The sequence below is a fragment of the Myotis nattereri genome (assembly GCF_964212035.1).
Source record: "Myotis nattereri genome assembly, chromosome: X".
Classification (NCBI taxonomy): domain Eukaryota; kingdom Metazoa; phylum Chordata; class Mammalia; order Chiroptera; family Vespertilionidae; genus Myotis; species Myotis nattereri.
In genome coordinates, this window is record NC_138078.1 from 3,307,970 (window position 1) to 3,328,542 (window position 20,573).

At 40.8% G+C, this 20,573-nt stretch overlaps 1 protein-coding gene across 4 annotated transcripts in view; it reads right to left on the reverse strand.

Annotated features, from left to right (window-relative positions):
- Positions 1-20,573, reverse strand: part of MID1 (midline 1) — a gene marked incomplete at both ends in the record, with an annotated part of 110,423 nt that overhangs the window by 58,945 nt on the left and 30,905 nt on the right. For all 4 annotated transcript variants that reach the window (XM_081080922.1, XM_081080921.1, XM_081080920.1 and 1 more), the window contains one exon: positions 7,625-7,720. In XM_081080922.1, the coding sequence (XP_080937048.1) occupies positions 7,625-7,720 (96 nt within the window). The remainder of the gene's footprint in view (positions 1-7,624; positions 7,721-20,573) is intronic.

Sequence of the window (20,573 nt, forward strand, 5' to 3'; positions counted from 1 at the left end):
ACCACTCCAGTTGTTTTACTACTTGAGTGGATTCAAAGCATTTATTCACTGGTCGATTCGTGTGTCTTGCTTCAAGTCCCATTCCTCTGGTCATCTGAATGACATCCACCTCAAAAGGCTATTGGGTTAATTAAATCAGGAAGTGACGGGACGTTGGTCATTATTGTTTTTGTGTACATTTGCATAAGTCATACTACTCTTCCTATCAATACACTACAGGCTATACCTTGTTGTGGACCTGAAGTCACTAGAAATAGTCATCATCTCCTGACACCTGCAAGGGTAGACAAAGAAGCATCTACCCAACCTATGGCTTCCTTGAACTTGATCACAGCCCGATACAGAGCTTGCCTGGTTAGAGGATTAAGCTACTATGACAGTTTTCATCACCTCATATATATGAACTTGCTATATCTAGTGAAAATACTTTTAAAAACCATCATTAAAACCTCTATCATAAATTCCTAGGTTGGGAAGTTACCTCACTTGGTTGTAAAAATCTTTATTTGTGCTGCTCCTCACTGAAAGCCCTTCGCATTCATTCAGTGGTAGCCTCAGGCTTTTTAAATAGCTGAATTTAACATTTCATCTTTCTGTTTCAAACAAAAGTAACCAGTGCTACAATTATGCTCTTGTTAACGAACATTTTATAGGCATGACTCAATTATTTTGCTGGGGAATTTCAAAATTGGAACAAAGATCTTCAGTTTTCACTACAGCATTTAGCAATTAAGAATAGAAGCTAATCGAATGAAAGTAAAAGATGATGCGTCCCATTTCTCTCAGAATCGGTGACAAAGGTCATTTCAGCTTGCTTCTCATAAAAAAGCAATTTTATATTCATTTATTGAGAAAGAGAATTTAAACTAGATATTGAGAACCAGAAACTAAAGAAGTTGGTTCAATAACAAAATGATGCCTGGTTGGGGTTGTGCTTGTCTCTGAACAGCATGCATAGGAGCAAAAATGGGACCCAATCTCCTACCTGACAATCACCTTCTCACCTGGCATCATTCCTCTCACACCTCTGACTCTCTTGCCTGGAACCAGCCAACTACCAATATCTCATGTGACAGCTGAGTTAGTACTACAATGGCCATTTCTTAAATTTGTCACAACCTATTCTTACTATTCTGGATATTGTGCCAGAAACATCACCCCTGCTGCTCTAGTCAAGCATCTCCAAATATTTCAAGGCAAGGAAGTTGTGTGTGGACTAGTGTAGGGGAGATGTGATAAAGAATTCCTGTAATATGTGAAGAAACCACATTAAAATACATCACTAAAACCATGTCTTCTCTCTTCATCCCTACTGCTCATCCACTAGGCCCCCAATTAAGGCCCATTGTTTCATATCCATAGCCTTGGAAATCTGCATTACTAAATGCAAATATGTCAGAGGGACTGCCTTCAGAGGCACATACATGTGATCATACTCCAGTCTGAGTCACCTGGTAGAATTCTGAATATGACACAATGGTCATTCCATCCAAATGGACAGATTAGCAGATAGTAAAAGGTTGGATCATGTTTTTGAAAAGAGTTTCAAAGCTGAAATTTGGAAATGTCATTCTGAAAGTATGACTAAACTAACTAAGAAGGTAACAGGACCCAACATCCTTTATAAATCAAGTTTTCAAAGACAAGAGCATTGAATCTAAGGAGAGACATTGAAATATGTGCTGCAGACTATTTTAATAGACAGTAAATTTCATCTCCACTGAGCAAAGCTAAATTTGCTGCATGAGTTGTCAATTTTAGCAGATTTGGAGTAAACTGGATACGTAACCCTTATACACAGGCAGGAGTCAAAACATGTACTTTCTCCAGAGACAATGAATTTCTGTGCAGTTGAGAGTTCCTTTTCTCCTTTGTCATGGGAATCCTAAGACTTGAACTTGGGAGATCAGCCTTTACCACAGTGCCTCATCATAATCTAGTTTCCAAATGCCATTGTATTTGCACTGTTACATTATCATCGTCCCAGAGCTGTTTACAGGAACAGCCATGGATGACTGTGGGTTACCTCATGTGGTTTAATGAGGCCCAGAGTCTGACTCAAGTTATACATTGAGAGCTTTCTCAAGAGGGCTCAGCTGGGGTAGGAACCTAACCCTTATCTGCTAGTGAAACGGATTATAACTTTGGACATTCAAGTTGGCCCCTAGCAGGACACACAACATCCAAGATCAGACACCTGTCCACACCACACAAAAATCATGTGTGATATTCAGGTGCTGGTCTGAATCCAATGGCTCTAGATGAAGCAATTGCCAAGGTTTCCATAGAGAGTGCTTTGACATAAAACTGCACAACGAAATTAATTTAAACTTGAAAGTTCATCTTCCCAGCAATTTCCCCCCTTATTCCAAAGTTTACAGTGGAATGTCTTTAGGGCTTGGTGAATGACTGAAAAGTTTTCTAGAGACCCTCTCTGATTTCCCAAATCAATTTTCACCATTTCTTACAAGGTACCATAACATATCACCCTCTTCCCTTTACCTACAAGAAATTTGTCACTCCACATGCCACCTAACACTGAAAAAACTCAGAGAAAGCCAGTAAGAGAGCAATCTTTCTATTAAAATAAAAAATAGTTTCAAAACTTAGTGTGAAAAATAATAGCAAAAGGAATTTTTTTTAAAGTTATTACAAACAAGGCAAAATAAGCAAAGGGGCTAATGCCAGGACTTTGATGGGATGCTGGCTTAGAGGACGGCCTTCTAGGTTGAGCGCGGGCAAGGATGGTGAGGTCAGCTGAGCCTGGATCTTCTCCAAACTGCTATGACAATTAGTCGCCCTTCTGTAGCTTTTCCTTATTTTCTCACTGTGGATTCAGTCACTGGTCACCGCTAATTCCCAAAATGAACATTGATTGTGTGCCCAGGTGTTGTATTCCCTATGACAGAACTCGATTCTCAGAAGGTGTGAAGAATTTGGCACACATCAGGTCCTCTGATTTTTATTTTTTTTTATAAATATTGCCATAGTATTTCTTTTCCCATAATTTTTTTTAAATATATTTTATTGACTTTTTACAGAGAGGAAGGGAGAGAGATAGAGAGTTAGAAACATCGATGAGAGAGAAACATCGGTCAGCTGCCTCCTGCACATCTCCTACCTGGGATGTGCCCACAACCCAGGTATATGCCCTTGACCGGAATCGAACCTGGGACCCTTCAGTCTGCAGGCCGACGCTCTATCCACTGAGCCAAACCGGTTTTGGCCAGGTCCTCTGATTTTTAAAGAAAAGGATGAGATGATGAAGACAAAAAGTCCCCATTTGACCTAGAAATGTTAAGCTGACCCAAATTTTGATCATTTCCCATAGGTTTGTCCTGCATCTCCTACATAACTGACTTCAAACTCATCCCAATAGAATTTTCTACTGTATTTCTCTCCTGAAGAAAACAAAACCCAGTGACTAAAAACCCACTAGGTTTTAGAATTCCAACTGCCGATTTACACGCAAGCATTTCTGGGGAGTCTAGCTGATACCGCTCTTTCAATGCCTCTACCTCCTGAGTCCTAAGCTGCCTTGGCGTTCATACCCTTCATATCTAGTTTTTAAAAAAGTTGGTACTTACTCTCCAAAACACCATGTCATTTGCTTACCCTGATTTTAAAAACAAGTTATGAAAACAATGGGGAGGGGGGGACCTTCAAACTCCTTTCATTCTAAAGAAAAGCAGAGTGGAGCTCAGGAAGGAGGTGTGGACTTATACGGATGTGGCATTTCCTCAGGATTCGGTGGGAACTCATTGATTTCGTTTCCAACAATTGAGAGTTGCCTCTGAGCTCTGCGTTTTTCAGCTCCAGCTGGCATGGGGACTATTTTCCAGAGGAGTGCTCAGACTCAAACACAAGGACACCAGCAGGAAGAGGAAAAGGAAGAAATACAGTCTAGGAACATAGGATGTGAACTATGAAATTCTTTTCCACTGAGCTGATTTAAAAGACCATCATGCCGGTGCCTAACAAATTCCACTACTGTTTTGGATTTTACTAGTGTTGTGACATTTTTCCCTTTTGCACCAAGATATCCCTTGAAGGTAGCCTTAGATTGTGTACTATCTCCCCCGGCTCCCATCTTCATATTATTACTCATTTGATTACTACAGTAAACCCTCAATTTTACGGACTTCTGATTGAACTGACAAAATTTCTGGAATGTATGTCACGTGTGGACATTAACACCCTGTTAATTTTAAAATGCTTTTAACCAAGATTTGCTTATAATTAAATTCACAGGTTGGTTTTTTGTTATTAATCCACTGTTATTTTAGGCAATTTTAGTGAATAGAACATATGTGGGGAAACCACTGTAGTAATTTCACTGACATCAATAAATATTGCATATCTACAATTGTAGTCTACATATTTAAATCAGGGAGCAATCAGCACATGATCACACTGCATTGCACGCAATAATTGATTCCGTGGTTGCCTGGCCTCACTTTCTGCAGCAGTTTTAACCCCTACTAGCTGATGTCCGCAGTGCACTGAGCCACACGCCAACCTGTGCGTTTGTTTACTAGCGGTGACTGGTGAATGCATGCATCTACTAGCCCAGTGATGGCGGACCTATGACACGCGTGTCAGAGGTGACACGTGAACTCATTTTTTTGGTTGATTTTTCTTTGTTAAATGGCATTTCAATATATAAAATAAATATCAAAATACAAGTCTTTGTTTTACTGTTGCAAATATCAAAAAATTTCTATACATGACACGGCACCAGAGTTAAGTTAGGGTTTTTCAAAATGCCGACACGCCGAGCTCAAAAGGTTCGCCATCACTGTACCTAGACCTATTCAGTATAAACTTAAAATCACAGTAATACATATAGAAAACTTTTTTTTGAAATTAAACTTTTTATACACACTTAATGTTAATTACACAAACGTGTCTACTTAAGTAAAAACAGGTAAACTAACTCATTTGTCAATTTTTAACATATGCATTTGGAAAACCTACTTTATTATATAATGGGCTTTTGGCTTTAACGGACACTCCCTCCCCCAAATTAGTTCGTTATATGGAGGTTTTGCTATAGGTGACAATTGGATGCTTACTTTTTTGAAAATTAGACTTTGAGAATATTAATAAGTATGATTAAGAAAACATGTAAAAATAGGCACTGCCAGTACCATATTATTTCTACTCATAATTAATTTTCTTTCATTATTATCTAGAATAAATTTCCCAAATACCAAATTTCTCACCCACAAAAATTTCTTTCTATTCCAAAGGATGTATACAGAAACAACAATAGTGAAAGGAATGAGTATTCTTTACTCCTTGTCTAGAATAACTTCAAATAGCTTATATGTGTCTATCTGTAAGTTCGCTACAATCAAATCAGTAATAGCTTCATTTTAAAAGCCTATATCTCAACTAAATCTCTAATCTCTTGAAATAAAAATGAAATCTGCTTGTAAATTTCTTGAATGACACATCTAGCTATCATTTGAAATTATTGAACATTATAGAATGTACTTTTACGTTAGGATGAGCAGCATTTTGTAAATTCAAGCCACACTAATATTGCATTAGGAGCAAGACAACTGTTCTGAAATGACTACAGGCCATAATGGAAACCAGACACCAGTGCTTTAAGAAGTAACAAAACTAGGTAAAATTGAATGAAATAATCATCCAAACCATAAAGCATTTGTAATATTTCCCCATAAAACACGGGTAATTGTTTTTTTTCTACTGAAGAGAAATAATTCTTTCTTATTGTCCTAAACATCAAATGCCATCACATCATAAAAATAAAATATAGCACCAGGATCACTCCATTTTGTTCATCCATTTATTCCTATAATACATATTCACTTTCTTCACAATAATGAAAGCATTATGCTTGTTCACTATTATTTACAATGTTGTTTAATCAACAAGGCTCTAATTATTCCCTGGAGAGATTATTGCCAAAAGCGAATCCATCTAAGCAGAGGGTCAGAAAGATCTGGGTTCTGGCTCTAGGCTGTTTGGCTCAGTGGACAGAGCGTTGGCCTGCAGACTGAAGGGTCCTGGGTTCGATTCTGGTCAAGGGAACATGCCCGGTTGCGGGCTCAATCCCCAGTAGGGGGCGTGCAGGAGGCAGCCAATCAATGATTCTCTCTCATCATCGATATTTCTATCTCTCTCTCCCTCCCCTTCCTCTCTGAAATCAATAAAAATATACTTTAAAAAAAGATCTGGGTTCTGCAACTTGCCCTGCTGTCACTGCTGCCTACACACTCTTACTTAATCCCAACACACTGCAACTGTGGTCAATTTCACAGAAATATATCTGACAACCAACATGCATTTAATATATGCCTGGAGTGTTCTGAATTGTGTTCCCCCAAAAGATATGCCCAAGGCATATCCCCTGGTATCTGTGACTATGACCTTAGTAGAGGCCCGGTGCATGGGTTCATGCACTGGTGGGGTCCCTTGGCCTGGCCTGCACCCTCTCCAATCCGGGACTCCTTGGGGGATGTCAGACTGCCAGTTTCGGCCCAGTCCCTGTAGGCCAGGCCGAGGGACTCTGCCAGTGCACGAATCCGTGCACCGGGCTGGTTTCGGACCAATCCCCACAGGCCAGGCTGAGGGACCCCCCTTGCCTCTGAGATTCATCAGTCTGTTCCATGTTTCCATGCCTGTGCATTGAGCATCTGCCCCCTGGTTGTCAGTGTGCATCATAGCTACCGGTTGAATGGTCACTTAGGCTTTTATATATATATAGATTTGGAAACAGGGTCTTGGCAAATGTAATCAAGTTAAAATGAGTTCATACTGGAGTAGGGTGGTCCTTAATCCAGTGACTGGTGTCCTTGTCAAAAGGATATTTAGACACAGACACAGAGACACACAAGGTGAAGGCCATTTGATGAAAGAAGTCGAGATTAGACTGCTGCAGCCACAAGAACATTAGGAGGTGGGAAGAGGCAGGAAGGGCCCTCCCCTAGGGCCCTCGGAGGGAGCTGGCACAGCCACGCCAACTCCTTGCTTTTAGACTTCTGGCCTCCAGCCTGCCTGTTTTTTTACGCCATCCAAGTTTGTGGTAATTTGTTACAGCAGCCAATACAATGCCTTTTAAATAGTGCTTTTTCTTGGCTGTTCTTCGTAAGGTTGATTAAAATCTACAGTATTAGGAACGCTAAGTAAAATAAAGCTGGATCAGGGAATGCTGTGATGGGAGTGGGGGCAGGACAAAGCAATTAGTTGATGGGGGAAGAGCGTGTCTGAGGTTCTAGCTCAGCTGTGGGCAAACTACGGCCCGCGGGCCAGATCCGGCCCGTTTGAAATGAATAAAACTAAAAAAAAAAAAAGACCGTACCCTTTTATGTAATGATGTTTACTTTGAATTTATATTAGTTCACACAAACACTCCATCCATGCTTTTGTTCTGGCCCTCTGGTCCAGTTTAAGAACCCATTGTGGCCCTCGAGTCAAAAAGTTTGCCCACCCCTGTTCTAGCTCCTTCCAATTTCATCCATCTTATATATTTAGCTCCTGCAAAAAAAATCCAATTTGAAGAAGATTCCAGTTGTAAAAACATAAAGGTTGAGGGTATAAAAATCGTGGCCTAGCAGTTTTCCTATGGTGCACACTACACAGAGCTACTCACCTCAACATGTTGACAGGTTTGAATGAGTTTGGCCAAAAGGGTCTCCAGTTCCGTGTTCCTCTTAATAAGGCTGGTGAGGTTACTCTCTAAGTTTTGCTGTTCAAAAAAGAGAGGAAGAATATTATTCTGCATACTTTCAATATTTTACTGTACAACACTCTTACTAGGGAAAACTGATACTTTTTTCAGAAACCTCAGTGAGATCTATGCAGTTTCAAGTATTTATAGATTCAAACTGGATTGTGAAAAGGTGTGTTTAAAAGAACCCTTAAAAGATGGTCAAATTTCATTCTTTTGGTTCCTGTGTCTTGCATTAACTGAGGCATCATTAACTGAATGATTAGGTTACTTCTAGGTCAGTGGTTCTCAACCTTCCTAAGGCCGTGACCCTTTTATACAGTTCTTCATGTTGTGGTGACCCCCAACCATAAAATTATTTTCGTTGCTACTTCATAACTGTCATGTTGCTACTGTTATGAATCGTCATGTAAATATCTGATCTGCAGGATGTATTTAGGCGACCCCTGTGAAAGGGTCGTTCGACCCCCCCCCCCCAAAGGGGTCGCGACCCACAGGTTGAGAACCGCTGTTCTAGGTTGTGAACTAGGGAGAAAGGAGAGCATTGAATTTCTATTCCTTTATCTGAATCAGAAATGGCAATAATATAAAGAGTATATCCCCACATCAAATCAACTACTATTGGATTGAACCCACAACCTTTTTGGTGTATGGAACGATGCTCCAACCAACTGAGCCATTCCAGCCAGACAAGGTATGCTTATTAATCTGGTGTTCATCCTATGAACACTATTTAAAAATTTTAATGACCACATCTTTCATTTCCAGTAGGTTCTTTATCACATCTTCTTGTTGAATTACCTTCTGTTCATGTTCCCAGGAAGCAAGTCCCTCCATAAGTTCAAGAGAACTAAACATACTTATTCTTAAGCTCTTTTGAGAAGAGGCAATTCCTATTTGCCTGTGTTTGCATACATTTGCCATGAATCTGATTTTATCTTGTGTCTTGCAATTTTTGTCTGACCGCTCATCTGATGGGAATTTTGTTCCCTGTGTTATGGTTTGGGGATTGACACAGCCCAACCACGTGAGATGCCCGCTCTGTTGTTAGGGCTTGAGGTTGTTTTCCCAGAGGGGGCACTCCCACAAGACACAGATGTGCCATAGAGTCACAGATGCCGGTTTGACTCAGGGTCTCACCTTCCTCCCATGAGAATTCTGTCTGGCTCTACCAGAGAGGGTGGGAGGTAGCCTTTGAGCCTATAGTGGCCTCCAGGAGGACAGGGTGGCACCTGCCATGTGCAGGATACACTGCCCCATGTTCCCCTCAGGTCCTTGCTGCCCCAGCTCATCTCTACTTCTTTTGAGGAGCCCAGCTCCAGGCTCCCTTCACCACTTTGCATTTCCTTTCCCTCCTGATTTTTGGAGACTTTCCACTTATGTTTAAGCGTGGTTATTCTTCTTTAAAATCCATTTAAAGTATTTTATCTATAATTCTCATGTGTTCAGAATCCAGCGGCAGGTTTTGTGTATATTTTACCTGGACAGGAAGACCAATACAAAATCTTCAATTTTGGCTTTGAAACACTCAAAGTGTCTCAAATATAAATATTTTAAGGGAGGAAAAAATGAAAGTTTCTCAGTTAAAGGATGAGATACAACAAAAAACTGGAGAATGAATTGAAGACACAGTGATTTAGGTGCAACTTAATGATTTCATATTTGCATTAAAAAAAACTGGCTTTCAAAGCTCTTACTAATAACAACAACAAAATCCAAAGTTTTCCCTCTGTTTGGATTAAATGAATTGCAACCCCTAGTCACTTTATGGTCAGAGACTAGAGCATAACTTTGAGGCAATCCATTATTCAATGTCCTTTATTTAAATATGACTACTTTATGGTATATTTGTCAACTCCTTTCGGTATGTCAATCTTAAGGAATCATTTTACTTTTCTTTTTGGCTGACCCTTCAGAGGAGGAAATTTCTAGGGAAACACATCATCTAACTGTTTACAGTTCAATTGTCACAGGTATGACTTTTCTAAAGCTAGGCAGCAAGAGAGCCAAATAACTATAGACTAACACATTTCGGTTTTACAAACATCTGCTTGCTTCCCCCTCCCTTGATTAAGTATACATCATGTATAAAATCTGTTTTTAATCAACTAATATATAGACGAAAGCCTGTGGTTTAAACATATTGACCTATCTAGATCCTTGGGGGTTATTCAAATTCAAATAGTACAAGTGTTACTGAAGTCCGCAAAGAGTTACCGAGTCAGTTAGAAGTATAATAAAGGGAAATGAAGCTGGGAGGGAGACTGTTTCCAAGAAATACCAAAGGGACTGACAACACTTTTGAAGAGAGCCTGGGTAATGGGAAGGTAACAAAATCCAGTCCTCAATGAACCATGCATCCATAAGCTTCCACTATAGGGACTTCTGTGGAGTTTTCTAGAATTTAGCTGTATCACTAACATCCTGTGTGGTGGTCAGCAGGTCCTATAACCTCTTGATTGTGATTGTGCTTTGGCAAAAGAGAGATAATACATTTTGGCATAAGAGCCTTCGGACTAAGTGGATATAAGTATTTCCCTATGGATATCTAAGGAGTTCTACAGAGTACCCCCACCAATAGTTTGAGTTTCCTGTTCTCATCTTGAGAACATCACTATATTTACATCTCCTTATGGAGCTGAGCTTTGTAAAAATCCAAGGAGTCAGGCATGAGTGACCACCATGTGGAGTGAGGAGACTGGAGTTACCATCCCAGCTGAATTATCCTGGACAAATGACCCTTGGGCTGAGTTTTCCCATCCATAATGTATGAATAATGATAAACCTACCTATCTGTGCTATTGTTAAGATCAGAGAAAAGAAATACATACACACCAGGGGACTATACAAATGTTTGTTGAAATCATGGGTTTTAACATGGATAAAACATTCAGTTTGGTGTCAGTAGCAGACGCTATAGGGCCCAACCTGATGCCCTAGGCCAGTGATGGCGAACCTTTTGAGCTCGGCGTGTCAGCATTTTGAAAAACCCTAACTTAACTCTGGTGCCGTGCCACATAGAGACATTTTTTGATCTTTGCAACCATAGTAAAACAAAGACTTATATTTTGGATATTTATTTTATATATTGAAATGCCATTTAACAAAGAAAAATCAACCCAAAAAATGAGTTCGCGTGTCACCTCTGACACGTGTGTCATAGGTTCGCCATCACTGCCCTAGGCAGTCACTGATCTCAAGCTGGCTGGTGGCTCTTGGCAGCAAACAACTGTTCCTTTCAGCTCTAGGCCTTTATCTGGCCCCAGGCAGGGCAGGCGGGGATGCTGGAGAGAGAACAAGGGGAGGCTGATGCCCCTAGGACCAGCCCTCAACCAGCAACTACTGGCAGTTGGTGGGTGAACATCTGAGGTTCCTCACCTGCCAGAAGGGACTCCTTTGAGTCCTGTTCTGTCAAGTCTTCCAGAGAGTTCCACTGGGAGGAGCCCAGGTGCCCACAGCAACAACCTGTTCATGACCATGCCTTCTTCCCTCCCCTTCTCCCTGATAGATGCTGCCCAGGTCACCTCCCAATTTGAATTCTGAGTCAGGGTCTCCTTCTCAGAGAACTCAACTAAAACCTTGTCGACAGACAACCCAATCCATTATTATAAAGCAGTGGTTCTCAACCTGTGGGTCGCGATCCCTTTGGGGGTCGAATGACCCTTTCATAGGGGTCGCCTAAGACCACCAGAAAACACATATATAATTACATATCGTTTTTGTGATGAATCACTATGCTTTCATTATGTTCAATTTATAACTATGAAATTGGGGTCACCACAACATGAGGAACTGTATGAAAGGGTCGCGGCATTAGGAAGGTTGAGAACCACTGTTTTAAAGTATTACTTCTTATGAGAAGTAATAGCCAAATTAATAGAAGATTCTATTGCTTTTGAAAGTCATTTGCAAATACAACAGATTGTTTTCTCTCCCCACTTCCCTCTTTCTACCTTTTTCTATAGACTCTAAACAGAATGGTCACTAAAACTATGATGTGAGCTATAAATGCAAGTCACATTTTCAATTTTCTAATAGTCATGTTAAAAATGTAAAAAGGAACAGGTAAAATTAATTTTAATAATATATTTTACCCAACTCAGTATCCAAAATATTATTTCAACGTGTCATCAATATTTAAAAACTGATGAGCTTTTTACATTCCTTTTTCTTTCTTTCTTTTTACCAAGTCTTGTGTGTTTTCCTCATATAACACACGTCAGTTCCATCAGCCACATCTCAAACACTCAACTGTTGCCTGCAGCTAATGGCTACATCCCTGAACAACATAGCATTAGAGTGTAGAACGGGCTCAGCAAATTTTCTCTGTAAAGGGCCAGGTAGTAAACATTTCAGGCTTTGTTGGCCATTTGCTCACTATCACAACTACTGGACCTACTGTTTTAGTAAGAAAGCAGCCAGAGACAATATGTAAATGATGGGCAGGGCTGCCTTCCGATACAACTTTATTTACAAAAACAGGTGGTGAGTGAGATTTGGTTCCTAGGCTAAGCTCCTTCCTGGGCACATGCTCTTCCTCTGGAATTCATCTGCACAGCAGAGAATAATCCTACTACCAAGGAGAGGGCATAACAAAAGCATAGTATGTATTCAGTACCTGCTGTATCCTATCACCGCTTAGTCCAGTGGTTCTCAACCTTCTGGCCCTTTAAATACAGTTCCCCATGTTGTGACCCAACCATCAAATTATTTTCGTTGCTACTTCATCACTGTCATGTTGCTGCTGTTATGAACTGTCATGTAAATATCTGATCTGCAGGATGGTCTTTGGGGACCCCTGTGAAAGGGTCGTTCGACTGCCAAAGGGGTCGCGACCCACAGGTTGAGAACCGCTGGCTTAGTCCCTTCCCATTATAAATCCTCAAATATTCATTGTTGGAACAGCTAGCACGGGGAGCTGAATCTTCATTGGACAACCCTCCTGAAATCTAATGTAGTAAATCAACTAACTACAGGCAGTCCTTGGGTTACGTCGTACGTCGTTTCGTGGATACGTCGCCATCTCCCATTCATAGTATTTATAAAAAAAAAGTTCCATCATTTCGACGTATGTACATACGTGCTTTATGCTTTCTATTATTTATTTACCACAAGTAAAGGTCAGGAATTGTTATCTTTCTTTTCAATTTTGCTTACTGTTTCCCTTCATTACTGCTGTGTCTGTGCTCCATGTGAGTGACGTAGGTGCTTATGTAGGTGGGTTCCGACTTATGTGAAAATCGCATTACGTCACGCGGTAGGAACGGATCTCCGACGTAACCCGAGTATACACTGTAGTTAGTTCATCTAACAAGTATTATAGATTGTTACAGTAGTGCCTTCTACCCCTGAGGGCGTTTCTCATTGGTAGCACTGAGTCTGAACCCACGAAGAGGGGCTTGATAGTTTAGAAGCATTCTAAATACTATGTAACTCCATCAGACCACAAGATTTCTGGGAAGGCCAATATTATACTGTTGAACAGATTTTTATAAACAGGGGTTTATATAAATAGTCAAGCAATGGTCATTGATTGAAACTCTACCTACAACCAAAGTCACATTGCTTCTGGCCTTAATTTACTACTTCGGTGTTTTCCCCCCACAGTAGTCTTACTCTGCGAAGGAAAAGGAAAGGATGTGCTAAGGCTATTTGTTGAGCTGGATAAGGCTTGTGTAAGTGTGTAGCTATTTGATGGAATTCAACATGCCCTTCCCACCACCATCATTAAAGAAGAGGAATATAAGTAATTCAAGATCATCCTTCTAAACACAAAGATGCAGATTTGATTTCTTACTATTGAGCAAAAGTCTGGGTAAAAGTCGAAGTTGTGAAAGACAAAGTTGTAAAACACGTGTTTCTGAAGAATGAGGCGCTCCAGTCTACTTTATGCAGAAAGGATGATTCATTTGTCCTACAATGTTTGTTCTTAATGCCTACACCTCTAATGCATTTTCATACTCAACCTCCTTTAGGTTGGTCTGAGTTGATAATTTAACAATCCGTGGAGGACCAGTCTCAATACGAGCCTTTAGGCATGGATGTGGACACCAGCTGAGAATGGTAAATCGAACTTAACAGATGAGCTTTGTACTTCTACATACACTGATACCCAATCAAACAGTAAGGTAAGCAGACGAAAATACCCCTAATTTTAGCCTTTGGGGACCTGTACCTAAGAGTCGGGTTGCAGGGAATTAATGACTTGTCACTGAGCACCACTATTAAAATGTATGCCTGAAACAGGAGATTTCAGTAATTCCTTTCGGGTTTGTCCAGGCCTGAAAGAATGTTTGCCCTTATTCCGAAGTCAATGCTTCAGAATGTCTTTAAAGTATAATATTAAGCCTGGATACCTTTCAAGGCAAACACAGATCTGGCTTGTTTCATTCCATCATATTCACAGCGACATTCAGAAACTGCGTTTGTAGCCCCGACACCCAACACCACCGCTCCAGCACCATCAGGATATGAACACGTTGAGTGCCACAAGCCATAGATTTCCTTTCTAAGAAACTTGAATCACAGCCCTTAATATGAAAACACACCCGTATTAACACATGCCACCTGCATAAAAGCATAAATTCTTTATATGTAACTAAACGCTTAAGATGTTTTAATTACATTGCGGGAGTTTAAGGCTATCTTCAGGTTCAACTCCTGACAGACCACAAATACGTTTGATTTATGTCGGTTTTATTTCTTAATGCCTCTTTTCATTGGTTATGATACTTAACGTTTCCAAATGCCCCAGCAAGATAGGTCGCCCAGGGAACTTCAAAACATAATAAAAACCCAATCTACATACAAATTTAAGTCTAGTGTTCCAGGGACTACAATTTAAAGCCATTTTGATATGTGATAGCGTATTTACCTTGCCAGGTTTATTGGATATTTCTATATTAACTCCACAGACTCTGCTCCATAGGTTTATAAGTTCTATCGTCAGGGGTTTGGTGTTTATTATTCTAATTGGTAGTCAATAATACACAGAGAATAATTTTCAAATACCATTGATGGTCTAGAAGAGCTTCCACAATTTAAAGGAGATAAATAAAATCTTAGTAATGTTCATTCATTTCTAATTTTAGCAGCTCCAATGACAACTACTCGCTTGCAGGTGTGAGAGATGTGAATGGCCTTTTCTGTTCACTCCCCATCGCCAGCCAATTTCTGCTCATAAGAGAGTGAGCAACCGGCCAATAAACACATTTGTTAGTTTGGAGAATCGATACTGAGTAAAGGCAGCTGAGCTCCTAAGAACCTTTGAAAATATCTAGCTTAAAAATAATGATCTCCACTACAAAGTTTATGCCTGTAGATCAGCGGTTCTCAACCTGTGGGTCGCGACCTCTTTGGGGGTCGATCGACCCTTTCACAGGGGCTGCCTAAGACCATCCTGCAGATCAGATATTTACATGACGATTCCTCACAGTAGGAACATGACAGTGATGAAGTAGTAACGAAAATCATTTTCCGGTTGGGTCACAACATGAGGAACTGTATTTAAACAGTCAGAAGGTTGATAACCACTGCTGTAGATGAACGTTTCTAAGAAAATGACTCTAACTTCAATCCTTCTCAGCACAGCCCTCTGGGCTGCGGCAGTATGTTCACGGGGCTGACTCAAGAGACATGACCAATTTGTCTAGAGTTAGATGGCAACAGGATAATAAAAATATCGGAAAACAGACTAGTAGAAATTTATTTTTTCTCAAATAAAAGATTTCAGGCCCTGACCGGTTTGGCTCAGTGGATAGAGCGTCGGCCTGCGGACTGAGGGGTCCCGGGTTCGATTCTGGTCAAGGGCATGTGCCTGGGTTGCGGGCACATCCCCAGTAGGGGGCGTGCAGGAGGCAGCTGATCGATGTTTCTCTCCCATCAATGTTTCTGACTCTCTATCCCTCTCCCTTCCTCTCTGTAAAAAAAAACAATAAAATATATTAAAAAAAAAAAAAAGATTTCAGGTTGGGGAAAATTTTAATTTCCTAAACCAGGGGCCTGGCAAACTACAGCCTGCAGGCCAAATCCTGTCCACCTGCCTGTTTTTGTCTGGCTAACCAGCTAAGAATGTTGGGGGTTTTTTTACATTTTTATATGATTTTTTTAAAATCAAAAGGATAAAATTTTGTGACACATGTAAGGTATCTGAAATGCAAATGTCTGTGTCCATAAAGCTTTATGGGAACACAGACATGCCCATGTGCTTATGGGCTGTCTGCTGCAGCTTCTGAGCTGCAATGACTAGAGTTGAGTACCGGCCCTTTCCATAAAAGTGATGTCACCATGAGAAAATAATAAGGTCCTTTAAAAATAACCCAAACACTTTTTCTTAATTAGTACAGAATATTTTCTTTGTTGGTCCAAACCCTTTAAACTGTTTAATATAACTCAATTCACTTAATATTTTCAACTCATGCTATGACAGTGTGGCAATATGCCTCAAATTTCAATCATTCAGGTACTCAGAATTCGAAAGAATATCCTTTTTATCTCTTTTTCCTGGCTATCACAATAATTTTTAACTTGTCAAAGAAAAAAAATAGCATTGATCGTGGGAAAAATATAAAGTCTGAATAGATTCCTCTGTCAACATTTGTTCAAGAAAGCAGAGTAAGAAAGGATCTTTTTAAAAAAATATTTTTATTGATTTCAGAGAGGAAAGGAAAGGGAGAGAGAGATAGAAACATCAATGATGAGAGAGGAATCATTGATCGGCTGCCTCCTGCACGCCCCCCACCGGGGATTGAGCTCACAACCCAGGCATGTGCCCTTGACCGGAATTGAACCCAGGACCCTTCAGTCTGCAGGCCAACGCTCTATCCACTGAGCCAAACCAGCTAGGGCAAGAAAGGATCTTAAGTTGGATGACGGTGGCTATAGCAACAATACAGCCAAGAGTGAGTAAAGAAGGCACAGCGCAAGGATTAGTTAGTTCTTTCCCTTCTGCGAGTAAGTATAAAGTGTTGGGTTTCTTAGTGCACACCAAATGTGGAATTACTCATTGATTGCTGTTTCCATCAATTTTATTTTCCTTTGTTCTTAATTATAAAATACACCTCAAAGGGGGGCTTAGAACACTAGATAATTAATGTCTATAAAATCCCCTGATATTGATGGACGTCATACACGCTGTTTGTATATGTCACTTCAAGCTTTACTTCCTCCCTCACTCAGAGATTGAATAATTTTGATCGTATCCCCTTTCCTCTGTCTTAAGTAGATGATGACATTGCCAGATACTCATTAAAGAACATGTCCTGGCCTTTCTACTTAGAGTTTTAATTGATACCATCAAACATTTTTACCAGATTTGAATGTCTCATGGTGGATGCTTAGTCTTCGATGAATGGAAATACATTTTTGTTTTTAAGATACTGTGGGAAGACCAAATTATTTTCTAAGTCAGTACTTTAACACTGCAGATACTTCATGTTGGGTGAAGTGAATATACTGAATACATTTCAAACTAATATAGTTGAGTCTTTGATCTAACAATTTTGCATAGGTAACTATGATTTGCTTTGTTTCTAGAGCAATATTCATCTCCTCAAATTTTTAGGTTTTAGAAGAATATAACGTTTTTGGACCAGCTGGTAAAATGATTACTGAAATTCAACACATTTTCAGCTTTGCTCTTGAATTTGTGGCATTCCCAGGAAAGATTCTTATTGCTCAGAAAGTTCCTATCCCCATCTGGGTGGTGCAAAAAGTATTAAAGTCACGGAAGGTTACACTCTTTGACTCAAAAAATAGATTAAAATTCTATTCCATCCAAAGTGGGTCTGGTCTGTTAAGAATTTGCAAAATCAATGCTATGTCAGAAAATTCCCGTTTGGGACTGCCTAGAGCAGCGGTCGGTAAACTGCGGCTCACGAGCCACATGCGGTTCTTTGGCCCCTTGAGTGTGGCTCTTCCACAAGATACCACATGGAGGCACGCACATAGAGTGCGATTGAAACTTCGTGGCCCATGCGCAGAAGTTGGTATTTTGTGGAAGAGCCACACTCAAAGGGCCAAAGAGCCGTATGTGGCTCGCGAGCCACAGTTTGCCAACCACTGGCCTAGAGAACCAAAGATGAATATGAAGGCATGCCATCATATTTCACCCTGAGTAACCATCAAAGACAGAATCTTCTTTGGGTTTTAGATGTTTGAATCTCAAATCCCTTGAATTCATTGCATCCTTTGTCCCTGACTTAACCAGCTTTATTCAGCCATTTCCTTCTCATTTAGAAGCACTGACACTGCCTTTGTCCAATCAAGGTCATTTGGATTAAGTTGAAATGAAAGAAACATGAAGTTATGGAAAGAAGGAAGCAAATGATGACCACCCAGGTGAGTGGTTCCCACACAGGACTGCACACTGCAGGCCCCCACCCAGAGACCAAGTCCGGGCCTGGCCATCTGGTCAACCCGCACTCTCTCTCTGGATGATGAGGCCCCCACCCAGAGACCAAGTCCGGGCCGGGCCATCTGGTTGACCCCGCTCTCTCTCTGGATGGTGAGGCCCCCACCGGGAGACCAAGTCCGGGCTGGGACATCTGGTCGACCCCCTCCACACCCACTTCCCCGCCAGAGTCTGAATTACTTAGACTGGGGTGAGGTTCATGGATTGGGATCTTTAAAATTCCTCAGGAGATTCTAATGTGCAGCCAAGTACAAAAACTACTGCTCAAAAATAGAGGAATCAGGTTGCTAAGTCATTGGATCTGTGATACAGTGAACAAACATTAGTAATTTATTCAATTTACTGGTGTTACACTTTAAGGTTTCTACAGAATAAAAGGAATACGTTTGTAACGTAGTGTATGTACATAATAAGGACAGGAATAAAATTATATGTAGAAGTAGCTAGAAGTGTGAATGTTTATGAATTTATGACAGGAAATCTCAGGAACTTTACAAGAGTGCTTAGCAAGGAATACTGATTATTAGTGTTAAGCAACTCAGAGGGTTCGTGGGGTTGTTTTTGAAAATATAGGGGAATGCTTTGTTATATCATTCAAGTATTCCCAATGTCTAAACAGAACTCCTGAATGGTGCCCTCCATTTATCCTCTGCAATAGTATTAGTTAGTCCCATACAAATTTGGTTTATTGATTTTAACAATAGTTATTCCCCAGAAATGTAACAGATGTTTATAATTCAACAAGATTTTTTTTACACAGTAAATCAAAGATTTAGGGAAAAAATTTAAGAACTCTGATGACAAAAGAATAGATTCGCTGCTTACACAGATTCTTTTAAAAGTCAACTCAGGGAGCTCTAGTAGCGCAATCGGTTAGCGCGCGGTACTTATAAAAGTCAACTCAGGCAACACAACTACCCGAAAAGTAGAAACTCCCCTGTACTCTAAACGGTAAAATGCAAAGATGTGCAATGATAGAAACCACAGTGATAACATCTCATTCCTTCCGTCTTTGTCCATAGCATTGTTTCTGTGATGGATGGCCACCTGTCTGCTAGCAAAAATCAAAATCAAAATCGGGAGAGTTCATTATCTAATTTGCGGCGCTGTACCAAAAACTATTAAGTAATTTCCGAGGTGGTTTGTGTATGTATGATTACAGACAAATTAAGGGGCAATGTATTTCGGAAATGAACTAATTCTCATTTCCCTGGAATACATTTCGGTTTACACGTACCATGTTTTGCGAAAGAGGAAGTCGAAGAATAAATGTGGCTTAGAAAAAAAAAATTTCAGCCATTTGGTTTTAACCCAGTGAGAGAAAACTATCCAATATTCAGAGAACTGGGAGGAGACCTGCCAGTTTTTTTTTTAAAATATATTTTATTGATCTTAGAGAGGAAGGGAGAGGGAGAGACATAGAAACATCAATGAGAGAGAATCATTGATCAGCTGCCTCCTGCATGCCCCCTACTGTGGATCAAGCCCGCAGCCCAGGCATGTGCCCTTGTCCCAGGGCTGGAATTGAACCTGGGACCCTTCAGTCCGCAGGCCAACGCTCTACCCATTGAGCCAAACCAGCTAGGGCCAGACCTGCCAGTTTGAACAATTATGAATTATAACGTCTCCTCCTGTCCTGTCGGAGCGTCTAGAGTGGAGACCAGTTCTCAAAATGTAGCGTGGCCAGCAGCAGCCACCGCCTGCAGAGCTGGTGGGAAAGGCAAATTCTTGGGCCCCACCCCAGACATGCTGAATCAGAAACTGTAGAGGTGGGGCCCAGCAGCCTGTAATTTAGTCAGTCCTCCAGGCAATCCTCCTGAGTGCTCAAGTTTGAGAACCACTTCTTGGAATGTTGTAACATTCTCCAGCGGGGGGTGGGGAGGGGGGAGATGACAATTTTTAAAGGGAGGAGAAGCTGGGGAGGCTGGGAAGTGAGCCCCGTCATGCTCTTTGCATCTTCCCTTTCTCATGGACACCTTTGGTCCAATGACTCAGTCCCTGTCACCAGGCCCTATTAGGGGGCCTCTCCCTGGTTCCTTCGGTCTCTGCTGAGGAACAGGAAGCATAATGGAAGAGAGAGCTGGCCAAGACACAGCGGGGAGCAGGCAGCTCTGGAGAACTGGGGAGGAGGGAGGATGTGACCAAATGTCTCGGCCGAGGGGAGGTTTGGGAATAGATGTGCACCGCACCGCAGCCAACCATGCTTTTTACCTCATTATCATTGGCAATTCTGAATTGCTTTTTCTAATAAAAGCACAGATAGAACTCAGATGTTCAGAATGTTCTAGAAAAAAAGTCTTCGTGAGGTTGCCCTAGTGTATTCTCAATTATTTATAAATGCAGTTTTTTTTTTTTTTCAAAAAATGTAAGTGGTGTTGAAAGGGGGAGAGGGCAGCCAGCCAGCAGAGGACCCACACTCATCTGTTTATGATGAAAAAGTAATGCCCCCCCCCCTTGTTG